Source organism: Apium graveolens, chromosome 10 (genome assembly GCF_009905375.1).
Source record: "Apium graveolens cultivar Ventura chromosome 10, ASM990537v1, whole genome shotgun sequence".
Lineage (NCBI taxonomy): Eukaryota > Viridiplantae > Streptophyta > Magnoliopsida > Apiales > Apiaceae > Apium > Apium graveolens.
Genome location: NC_133656.1, coordinates 224,757,154 through 224,770,113, shown reverse-complemented (window position 1 = coordinate 224,770,113; position 12,960 = coordinate 224,757,154). Strand labels below are relative to the sequence as shown.

The 12,960-nt window shown below is 32.7% G+C and overlaps 1 protein-coding gene and 1 long non-coding RNA gene across 2 annotated transcripts; both read left to right on the top strand.

The window, feature by feature from the left end:
* Window positions 1-60: 60 nt before the first annotated feature.
* On the top strand, window positions 61-2,718 carry LOC141692294 (uncharacterized). Its single transcript, XR_012562794.1, has 3 exons — window positions 61-289; window positions 941-1,194; window positions 1,969-2,718. It is a non-coding gene; the product is annotated as an uncharacterized LOC141692294 (long non-coding RNA).
* A 1,799-nt stretch (window positions 2,719-4,517) lies between these two features.
* LOC141689105 (putative calcium-transporting ATPase 11, plasma membrane-type) lies at window positions 4,518-10,234 on the top strand. Its single transcript, XM_074493284.1, has 7 exons — window positions 4,518-4,857; window positions 5,893-5,947; window positions 6,059-7,983; window positions 8,056-8,214; window positions 8,455-8,626; window positions 8,709-9,007; window positions 9,647-10,234. Exons 1-7 carry the CDS (start codon window positions 4,684-4,686, stop codon window positions 9,947-9,949), a joined length of 3,087 nt encoding a protein of 1,028 aa, XP_074349385.1. The 5' UTR covers window positions 4,518-4,683; the 3' UTR covers window positions 9,950-10,234.
* The last annotated feature ends 2,726 nt before the right edge of the window (window positions 10,235-12,960 follow it).

Here is a 12,960-nt window from a genome sequence, read left to right as displayed (position 1 = left end):
ATTATGTACGAAAACCCCTAATAATTTAATGAATATCCTCCAAAAAGGAAATAAGTTATCAAATGTGAACTTTTATTAGTGGTTATCTAGATCATGAGAAGGTGGAACTCAATTTCGTCCCCATTTTTGGGAATAAACTCTAACTTGTACATTCATCAGAGCGGGTTTACATCAAAATAACCTAATTAAGTAATAATATGTCTCAAAAATACTGTATAGATTGCATTTCACTGATACTAATTACAACACAAACAAGCGCAACACACATTTAGATTAAAACATCCAGCAGGTACAATCACTTTCACTTCCGCCTAACTTTATCCATTTAGTTGAAATTTCATTACAGAATATATAACTGTGAAGAATTGTACATGTTATTTGTGTGTTCTTTGTGGTGTTTGATATATCTTCCAAGTGATTGACTGTACTTCTGAACTGAATGTTAATGGATTTAGACCTGATCTTGTTGTGATGTTGATTGCACCTCATTTAATTGATCCAGCTTGCTCATACATTCAGTTTTTACCTTTAGTTTTATCGAAATAGCAACTTATTTTGAATTGGTAGATGTTTTAAGCAAAGCAAGTAGTAGATTAGTTTCTAATGTGTAACACTGTAACTAAATCATAAAGACCAAAAACATAAGTGTAGGTAAGGCATATTTGACACTCAGACTTATAGAGTGATACATTTGTTTGAAAGGGGCACAATAAACCTATAACTTGAATCTTAGTGGGTATGTCTGTCTCCAGTCTTAGTTTCCATTCACGAATCACTTGCCATGTCCACATGAAACAATATTAAATATTATGTTGATGCTTTGCTTTAAGGAGTTCCAATGATTTTCAAACCAGTTTTTCATATATGAATTATAGAATTTTTAATCATAATATGATTACCTTTCTTATGAAATGTTAGGATATTTACTGTTTGTATACAGCTAGTTTATCATGAGCTAGTGATGTTGAATCAAGGCTTGTGATCATAAGTGCATATTACTGGGGGAACCTGCTTAGCCAAACCACGTAGTTGTGAAGTTCTCAGATATTGTACACTTCAAGAATGAATGCTTGGGTCTTAATTGTGCTTGGCAGTTGGCATCATTATGCTGTTGGGAATTCTCTGCGCTGTTATGTTATCTAACTTTCTTCCTGCATCTGGGAATCATGTCACAGAAGCTATTCAGAGTGACAGGTGAAAACTAACATCATTATTTTTGTATCGACCTTTGTTGCATAAAGAGAGTTTTTGCAAAATCATTTTTATGAAGGCTTGCAAATTATATATAAATTTTTACAGAAGTTAAGTTCGAGAATAAACAACAAAATCTGCAATTAACAGAACGTCTTATGTAACAGCAATAATTACAATTCTATTAGCTTAGCTTGATAAAATGGTGTAATATATGATTTCTAGCATATATTGATCAAAACATATATTGATGCAAAAAGGATGAGATGTGTCATAACGCCACTTCTTTGTGGGAATATGTATTCATTATACATTCAAACATCTCATCTAAGTAATAATATGCTTTTACCTGACTACAAAAGTGGTCCTTATTCAATATATTATGGAAGATGTTCTATGATGGCCTCAGCTCAGCCTTATTAATGCCTAAATTTACTGGGTTCTAAACTTGTTTATCCATTGGATCAGATCAGCATTATTATCTAGCTACTGAATATTGTTATTTTCTGCCTTGTAAAGAATATCCTGTCTCCTGATAGTTTGGCTCCAGGCTAAAGGGCTTCTAAGCTAGTAATTTTTCATATAAATGATAAGAGTGCAGTTGATGGTTTTCCTACTCGGAGAAATTTGCTAAATTGATGTTGTGCTAGTAGAATCACTTAACCGTAGTACAGACAAGACCATTTTTTTAATGTAAATCTAATTGACGTTTCCCTGTCTTCATTACTATATTGGTTTATCTATACAGATGTTGATTGGTTTTCTCTGTGAATGCAGATATTACTTCTTATTGGTCCCTTTGACACTTCCTATCATCATTGTTGCGGTATATTTTCACTGGCTATGCCTGAAGCTCTTCAAGCATGCCTGAATTTGCTATTTATTGCTTTGTTGCTTTGTGCTTATTATTGTCCTCACTCCTTTCGCGAAGAGTCATGGTAAGTACTTGTAAGAAACATAAATCGAGCCAATGTACCATAATTACATAGAAATAACATTTGTTTCTTCTTCCTTTTTTAATTTAAAAAACCTCATTTTGAGACATTCTGTGATTCCTTCCACTTCTGAGAAATTTAGAACAAGTTCGTTTTCTTTCATTGGTAATACATATCTTTGTGGACTTCATAATTCTATAAGGAACACCAAGGGGAATAATAGCACTTGCAAGTGAAACTAGTCCAGAGATATGTAGTACAAACCCTACTGAAGAATTATGCTTGCTCGATGCTTTCTGAACAATATTAAGACCATGTTACTGAATGAACTGGACTTAGCAGGAGCAAAATTGAATGTCACTTTTACAAAATTTATCTATCTATGGACTATGAAGTTCTAGTAGCGATATATATGTTGGGTGTTATTCTGTTTATTGAACTACTCCAAAACTTAGCTCGTAGGGTCATAGGTGAAGATAATGCAATAAGCTAAAGATTTTAGAACGCACAATCTTCTTGGTCTCTGGTGTTGTCTATGTACTAGTTGCAGATATCTTGCGCAAACAAACATACAACTATATATTTAATGGCAGTTGCATTTCTCATATGCAGAACTGAAGATTTGCTTGCATTATGTACCTCACGTATAAGCAGAGTAAAATGGGGAGAATATGTAGATAAGATGCTGAGGACCAGGACATGAGTGGTCCTGAGGTCTCAAATGGATATTTGGTCCAGTTTCTTTTTCTTAATTTTAAGGTAAATTAGTTTTTTCCCCTTAATTTCAAGGCAAATTTAATCATGATTCAGCTCATTTGTTGAATCATACTCCAAGCATTCAAAGTTGTGAAGTAGTCCTTATTAATCTTGTATTTCATGTACATAAACCACTTTATCACGAAAATAAAGTTTGTAAAGAATTCTTGCTTGAAATTCAATATCAATCAATATTAGTTTCTTTTGGTAAAAAAAAAAACAATCAATATTAGTTTCTTGCTTGATTCACATTAGAAATTTATTACTACTATTATCGATTTTTCAATAGTATGTTCATGGACTAAGATAAGAAGTTATGTGTCAAATTTGGATTGATTGCATATACAAAAATCTTAATCAATAAAATCCCACAATTTATACAATTATCATTATAAGAGTGCTGCTAGTGTTCATCGTATACATCATTTGGAACTCATTTAGCTAAAGAAATGCATCTCAAACTGAGTACGGATAACCTTGCAACGTAGCCTATGCGGTGGTCGTTGGTTGAATGGGCACATAAAATTATTTGGTGCGTGTAGAATAATATGCAAAGTAAACAATGGAAAAGGAGAGCATCAATTTTTTTGAAAGTAGTGGCAAATTAAATAAATAAATTTATAAATCGAATATACCGGTTTCCCATCGCACTCGCTCTACGTGATGTTTATATATTCATATTTACTTTTTCCAAACAGTGGAAAGATATCTCCCTTTTCATATTTTTCTACAAATTCCTCTTTCTAAGTGGATGACTAATTAAAAATATTCGTGTAAAGGCGTTGCTTTAGATCGCAATTAGATTTTAAACTTTTTGTCTTAGCAAAGTAATTTTAACATGATGTCCTCGTTCTTATAACGCTCATAAAAACTTCCCGACGGCAGCCTTAATAAAAGTTTTCAACTGATGTTTTGTCAAACATTACGCTAGTTCGTTGGGTTTTTGTATTTTTTTGAATACATATTAAATCACTAACTTTTATAATTTTGGAGTATTTATATTAGTGGAATTGATATAAATGGAGGGGGTTCATCAACGAAAGTACAACCAAAATTTAACATATTACTTCTGATCGAGTGTCCATGAGCACACCACCAAAAATTTCTGGTTTGTTTTGTTACACTCTAAGGTTATGCATGCCTTCTTGTTTGGAATATAAATTCTATTTGCAGTTTTGTGCGCATTACAAGAAATACAGCCTAAACCAAACCGTACATTTAACAAGCTTATACCAATTCAACCACATTTTCAAATATTTAATGTTAAAACAATGATATATATTCTTATAAATTTCAAGTTTTTTTTTACTTCCAGAATAAAAAAAGGTGAAAAGATAAGATTGTCGCTATAAATACACATCAAACAATTTGAAAATAAATTATTAAAAAAATAATTTAATCTTTTCACGCTCTTTTATTATGATAAAAAAGAGATGGGTAACATTTATCTAAAGTTATCATGGATATATGAATATGTTACCTAATTTTTAGGATGTATCTTCTGTAGAAAAAATAAGTTAATTTAATAATATATTTTTTTGCTAAATATAATTAAATAATAATTAAATTTTAAAGATAAAAAACAAACACAAAAGTCCTCCCATACCTTTACAGGTTAATTATATCATTTATTAATAGCACTGAAATTTGGTAGACCTGGAACAAACATGTAAACAAGCACTGCCTCCAACTTTTACGGTTAAAATAACGACCAACACGGCGCTAATCTCTCTCTCTCGCTGCTACTCAACTAGTCTATACTTAAAATCTTCATGTATCTCTAGCTGCTAAATATCTACAGATGGAGAAACGTTATCTGAAGGACTTTGATTTTCCGGCGAAGCATCCGACGGAGGAAGCGCAGTTGCGGTGGAGAAACGCCGTTGGGATTGTGAAGAATCCTCGCCGTCGGTTCCGTCACATTGTCGATCTCGCTAAACGCAATGAACAGAAGCTCAAGGTTCGAAAAATTCAGGTACTATTTCTATCCTCTTACTTTTTAGTTATTTTTTGTCATTACGGTATTATTAAAGTCGAAACATTAAATTTTTTGCAAGTACTTAGATGTTTACATGAATATGCTGGTATTGTATTTTTATAATGTTTTGTAACTAGTGTTGTTGTTTTAGTGAAACCCTAGCTAGCACACGGATCTTGAGTTTTGAAGCTATTTTAGTTGTTTTATTTTATAAATTATTTTAAATGTCGATGTTTATATAAAATGTGAATGTTATATATATAACTTCTACTGCTTTAGCAAACCAGAGCTAGTTATTTAATTTAAATATCAATATATTGGCCTCTTCAGGGCTTTTAATTTTTATATCATATTTCTATAACCGCCAGCTCGCATTTTCATCATTTTTTATGGTTACTTTTATTCTCAAGTAGTTTATACTTTGTAACTGGAGATATTCGATGAGTGAATTTGATATAACTCGAGAACTAAACATGTTAAAGAAAAAGAATGAAAAGCTTTTGGTCCAGGGTGTAGTAAGTGGCGCCATTGGGCGGTAACGGTTTATTGATGTTGTCTAATGTACTAATAGACGAAGAAATTAAGTTACCTAGAAATATAGATAGGCTCTGTCTTGTTGGGTGATTTGGTTGCACGTAAATTATTCATCAACGTTCTAAAAGGCAATATAGGTTTCTAAAATACCAGGGTAAAGAATGGAAAATGTTGTTTCCAATAAGATTTTTAAGCTGTGATGAATATTACGCAGATATTTGTGGTTATTGACTTCAAGTCTTTCATGAAAATCTTCGTGGAAGATCAAATGTGCTAGAAACTAAGGTAGATATTGTTCTTGAATTTTATGTAAATTGACATCAGTTTTAACTCTTTTGGTTTCTCTATCTTCATAAATTATTATACACCTACACTCAATACTTTTTGATCAAAGAAAGTTCTGAGAATAGCATTATTATCGATTACTTTACAATCATCCTCACATTTTAGTTATGAATACAAGCCTGATTTTTTATATTTTAAAAATTATTGTACCAGGAAAACTTGCGACTTCTTGTTACAACAATTAAGGTGGCACACAAGTTTATTGACGGTAAGTGTTTAATTTGTATACTTGTTTCACCATGGGACTGTAGGGTAATTCTTGGTCTTTGGTAGCACAGATATTCATCCTTTATGTTTTATTAGTTTTTTTCTTTTGCAGTCTTAAAGCCCTCCAATGAGGCTATAGGTGCAGGTTATAAAATTCACCCAGATAAAATTGCAAAGATTGTGAGAAGCCGTGATATTAAGGGCTTAGAAGACCATCAGGGAGTAAATGGATTGGCTGCTGAAGTAAATGTCTCACTGGAGGAGGGAGTTAAAGAAAATGAGTTGACAGATCGGCAAGAGATCTTTGGCTTCAACAGATATACTGAAAAACCATCTAAAAGTTTTTGGCTGTTTGTCTGGGAGGCTTTACACGATTTAACCCTTATTATCCTAATTGTTTGTGCTGTGGTCTCTATAGGTGTGGGACTTGCCACTGAAGGTTTGCCAAAAGGCATGTACGATGGGTTAGGGATCATACTTAGTATTTTTCTGGTAGTCATGGTGACTGCAACTAGTGATTATAATCAATCCTTGCAGTTTAAAGATTTGGACAAGGAAAAGAAGAAGATATTTGTTCACGTCACAAGAGATGGAACTAGAAAAAAGGTGTCCATATTTGACCTGGTTGTTGGGGATGTTGTCCACTTATCCATTGGAGATCAAGTTCCAGCTGATGGATTGTTTATATCGGGATACAGCCTGTTGATTGACGAGTCAAGCTTGTCCGGTGAGAGTGAGCCAGTAAATGTAAATGAGAAAAATCCTTTTCTACTTGCAGGGACTAAGGTGCAAGATGGTTCAGGTAAGATGCTGGTGACCACTGTTGGTATGCGAACTGAATGGGGCAAGTTGATGGAAACATTGAGTGAAGGGGGCGAAGATGAGACTCCACTACAGGTGAAGCTGAATGGTGTTGCTACAATCATAGGCAAGATTGGCTTGATTTTTGCTGTGCTTACATTCTCTGTTTTGACAGTAAGATTTATAGTGGAGAAAGCAATTCACCATGAGTTAACCACTTGGACTTCAGTTGACGCTATGAAGCTTTTGAATTACTTTGCTACTGCAGTAACTATTATTGTTGTTGCTGTTCCAGAAGGACTACCTTTGGCAGTGACATTGAGCCTTGCCTTTGCAATGAAGAAATTAATGAATGATAAGGCACTTGTGAGGCATCTTTCTGCATGTGAGACAATGGGTTCTGCTACTTGCATTTGCACAGACAAAACAGGAACACTAACAACAAATCATATGGTTGTTGATAAGATATGGATGTATGGGAAATCTGAAGGGATAAAAGATGGTGAAAGCCAAAATATCAATTCTTCAGAAGTATCAGAAAATGTATTACCCTTTCTCTTGCAGGCTATATTTCAAAATACTGCTTCAGAGGTGGTCAAGAATACTAATGGAAAGAATTCAATACTAGGTACCCCGACAGAATCAGCACTTCTAGAATACGGATTGCTACTGGGTGGTGATTTTGATGCGCAACGTCGAGAAATCAAGATGCTTAAAGTTGAACCTTTCAATTCTGTCAAAAAGACGATGTCTGTTCTGGTGGCCCTTCCAGATAAAAGAACTAGAGCTTTTTGTAAAGGTGCATCGGAAATTATTTTGGGAATGTGTGATAAAATAATTGACTCCAATGGGGAAACGGTTGACCTGTCAGAGGAATTAGTACAAAACATTACAGATGTCATCAATGGTTTTGCCTGTGATGCTTTAAGAACACTGTGTTTGGCATTTAACGATACTGATAACAGTTGTGATGGGAGCAGTTTGCCTGATAGTAGTTATACATTGATTGCAGTAGTTGGAATTAAGGATCCCGTACGCCCAGGGGTCAGGGATGCTGTTCGAACTTGTTTGGCTGCTGGAATAACTGTGCGGATGGTCACTGGTGACAATATTAACACGGCGAAGGCCATAGCAAAAGAATGTGGAATACTCACCGAAGGTGGTTTGGCCATTGAAGGACCAGATTTTCGCAACAAAAGTCCAGACGAATTGAAGGCAATAGTACCACATATTCAGGTGTCAATTGATTGCATTGGTATTTTTAATACTATGTGAAGATGCAGTTGATTAAAATATACGTATTTATAGGTAATGGCTCGATCTTTGCCTTTGGACAAGCACAAGCTGGTAACGAATTTAAGGAGCATTCATAAAGAGGTGGTTGCGGTAACTGGTGATGGAACAAATGATGCCCCTGCTTTGCACGAAGCAGACATTGGACTTGCTATGGGTATAGCCGGGACAGAGGTTTGTTTATTTTATATACTATTAGGATTCTTTTATCTGCTTGTATGGAATGACACTGTTTACCTCTTTTCTAGTCTAACACCTACTCAGTCCATTGTCCTTTTTTTATATATTATATTACTTTCAATGTAAGAACTCTTGGCCTTATCTGTAGACGTTTAATAGCAAGGTCTTTATATTTTAATGTAGCGGGCTTTTCATCAGTTCTTATTCTTAACTTCTCAAAAATTACACATGCAGGTTGCCAAAGAAAATGCGGATGTCATTATATTGGATGACAACTTTTCAACAATAGTTAATGTTGCCAAATGGGGACGTGCTGTATATATAAACATCCAAAAGTTTGTTCAGTTTCAGCTTACTGTCAATGTTGTTGCTCTTATGATCAATTTCATTTCAGCATGCATCTCTGGTGTGTTTTCTTTTGAACTTTTACACTTAATTTCCTAAATTTCGACAATTGAGTATTCATAAGTTTCACATTTCATTTTCAGGATCTGCTCCCCTCACTGCTGTGCAGTTGCTTTGGGTCAATCTGATTATGGACACATTAGGTGCATTGGCACTAGCTACCGAACCACCACATGATGGACTGATGAGTAGACCCCCAGTGGGGAGGGGTGTTAGTTTTATAACCAGAGCAATGTGGAGAAACATAGCAGGTCAGAGTGTTTACCAAATGGCCGTTCTGTTCGTGTTCAATTTTGCAGGGAAGCAAATTCTGGGACTGAACGGTTCAGATGCTACGATAATTCTCAATACCTTCATATTCAATACTTTTGTATTCTGCCAGGTATTTTTCTGGATTTGGTACCCCTAGTTTAGCACCATTTTTTGGAGAGGCCTAACCTTATATTTTGATCTCAATAAGCCTCTACATTACCTATATACAGTTGACTCTTTCTTGTCCAAAATGGTCTGAGTCAAGTCAGGTGCCAGGGTACTAGACCACTAGGTCAACGATAAATAATATCTAGCATAAATACTTTGTGGTTAAAATATTTATCGCCACCTTAGTTTTTGGCGCACACATGACACATGTAACCCACAAACACATTTCTGGAGCACAATTTTACAATATGTCAAGTAACGTAAGTACAAAACATAACCTGTGGGTGCTAAGAATAACCATGTGCTAATTTAGGGTGAAAAGGGTAAAGTATTGTTTTCTTGGACTCTTGTGCAATCAAAATAGCACGTGTGTAATTGTACTAGCAAATGTTTAAAGTTATCTTCAGAAGATAAGCATTATGCTATAATTTGGCACGTACATATTGTGAGGGCAAGATGATTCGTTTGTTAATCTCTCTCTCTCTCTCTCTCTCTATATATATATATATATTACTTCGGAGTACATGTTAAACAAGGTACGAGATTAAGAAAACCACAAACAACTAATTTGTAATCTCTTATTTATTGTGTAAATTTTCAGGTCTTCAATGAAATAAACAGCCGAGATATTGAAAAGATTAATATTTTCCGTGGCATGTTCAGTAGCTGGGTATTCATTGGTGTCATGTTGGCCACGGTGATATTTCAAGTTATCATAGTTGAGTTCCTAGGTGCCTTTGCCAGCACTGTGCCACTGAGTTGGCAGTTGTGGGTACTTAGCATCCTAATTGGATTTGTAGGCATGCCTATAGCAGTTGTTTTGAAGTGCATTCCTGTTGAAAGAGGAGTTGCCAAGCACCATGATGGTTATGATCGGCTCTCTACAGGACCTGAAGCCGTGTGATATGAAGAAGAGAATCAAATTTATCTTCTGGCAAAATAACACGGACTATGATTGAGGGTCCTCAACAGAATCAATATTGGACCTTATAAACTGATCTTCTAATGTTTAACTTGACCGAACCAGTATATGTTTTTTAGATAGTTTACATTGTTCAGTGAAGTATTGAGCAAAGTTGTTTATTACTTTTGTTCGACGAACTAAGGTGGTTTCTTTTATAAGAGCTGATTTTGTAGTTCTGTTATAAGAATTGAAGTTTTAATTATTATTATATACTAGTTTAAAACACCGCACAGAATTTTTTTAATATTATATAATTTGTTTAAAAATTTTTGAATTCAATTTGGAATTTCATATCATATAAAACTTTAAATGATATGACTTCATAATAATTATATTAGTAGACATATTTAGAATATTTAAACTTATTTAAAGTGATAGTATTAGTAAGAAGGAAAATGTTATTATAACGAAATTATTATTTTATCGAAAATAAAAATATAATGTCTTCATTATGTTGGGATCTTAAAAACTATTATTTTAGCATGTTGATTAATTAATCGATTAACATTAATTCTATATAAGTTATTTGAAAAAGACAATATTAGTGATTGAGATATAGTTTTTTTGACAATTCTATGTGTATATTTTTTTTAAAAAATATTTATATTTTAATTAAAATTTGATATTTAGTTCACATCAATAGGATACGAATTATAGTTAGTCTAATATTAATTTGATTTATCTCGGATCAATGATTTATATTATTTTATTTTAGCCTGATGCTCAATATACCGACTAAATCAAACTAATTATTTTTAGTTTAATTTTAATTTTTTTTAAGTGTGGATGAATAAGATAATTTTGTTTTATACTGAATAACTAGTATATATTATTTTAATTTTGTTGGCCGAATTATATTTTTATTTTAGTTTTGTGTTATTCTGAATCAATTGTATAATGTATTTTTTTATTATGGATAAATAAACTATATTATTTTGTTTATCCAAGTTTATTTGTATAATTTTTGTAGGAGGACTCATAATATTATTAATTTATCTTAACCCGATTCACATGACATATTAACTAAGTATTAATAATTATATTTAGTTTGCTTATTAATTTATCCGGAAGTAACAAATTAGAATAATATAGAACTCGATATAAATTAGTATAAGTTGGTAGAAAAAGTTGAATTTAATATCAATTATAATGATATAGAATTCGATATAAAATAGAATTGAAATTGGTAAAATAATAGAGTAAGTCGACTTCAATATCAATTAGAATTTGATCGACCCAATAAGTAGAATTAAAATAATTAAGTAAGGGTAATTAAGTAATTTTACCAAGTACCGACCGACCGACTACTAAACTTATATATTTTATTTATCCAAGTCCATTTGTATAATTTTTTTAGGAGAACTCATAGTATTATTATTTTATCTTAACCCGATTCACATGATATATCAACTAAATCTTAATAATTATATTTAGTTTGCTTATTATTTTAGCCCGAAGTAACAAATTAGAATAATATAGTTATCGATATAATTTAAAATATAAATTGGTAGAAGAAATTAAATTTAATATAAATTATAATGATCTAGAGTTCGATATAAAATAGAATTGAAATTGGTAAAATAATAGATATAGAACTCGATATGAATTAAAATTTAAATTGGTAGAAGAAGTTGAATTTAACATAAATTATAGTGATATAGTGTTCGATATAAAATAGAATTTAAATTGATAAATTAATGGAGGAAGTTGACTTCAATATCAATTAGAATTAGAATTGATCGAGCCAATAATTAGAATTGGAACAATTAAGTAAGGGTAATAAGGCCCGCAAGGGTTGACTCAGTTGGTTAAAGAGAGCAAAACTATACGGGAGGAGAATTTATGATTATGCCTCCTGAGTTCACTTAAATACGGTTTACCTTGGTTCACGTGGTTTGCTAGCTATTGCGTGAGTCCGTAGAGTTTGTTGGATTTTTAACGCAGCGGGGGCATGACAAAACACTTTTACACATACAAAATCCAAATAAAAGCATATAAATCGTGAATAAAAATTCGAGGGATCGAATCTAACCTTTTAAAATAATTCGGAGACAACGATCAGAGATCCTTAGCAGTTGCTCCTCAAGTGTAAAGCACTCCACCGGTATCCACCAAGAAAACAATGATTTAATGGTGGAAGAATTAATTAATAATGGCCAATAATTATTTATTTATGAAATAAATAATTAATTGGCAAATTTAATAATTGATTAAATGAGATTTAATTGATTATAAATTAATTATAATAATGATTTAATTGTTAATTAATAGTTACGTGTTTCATAAACACAAGAATCTCATGATTGTATTCATAATATTATTATTAAGGTTATGAAACAATTTCACTATACTAGGTTGTCTAACAAACGCCTTATGTTTATTTAAGTTCACCTAAATCTATCATCGCATGATAAACTAAGCATATATCACATATATCAACATGAATAAACATCAAGGTAGGCATGTTACATCATCTAGCACATTGTTCTAAGCAATATACATCTCTATGTATCACATGAAGCATTTAAAATCAATTCAAACGATCAAAAACAGCTTTAAAACACTTCATGGAATATAAACAGTTCAAAACTTTTATATAAACTAAAACTGATCACTCCATTAGATCCGTCTCGGAAAAACGAATCCAACGGTATATTGCACGCCCCAAACGGAGTTACGAAACTCCCAGAAAATCAATTTTAAAATCAACAGACGGGCTGTAACGCATTACAGGAACGCGTTACAAGCCCTGTAACGCATTCCGGTGATGCGTTATTCCTAAATCCTAATACATGATTGGACTTAGGACATATTCCTTTCAATCTCCCACTTGTACTAAAGCCAATCACTCTGATACCATTGTTGGATTTTAAACGCAGCGGGGGCATGACAAAACAATTTTACACATACTAAATCCAAATAAAAGTATATAAATCGTGAATAAAAATTTG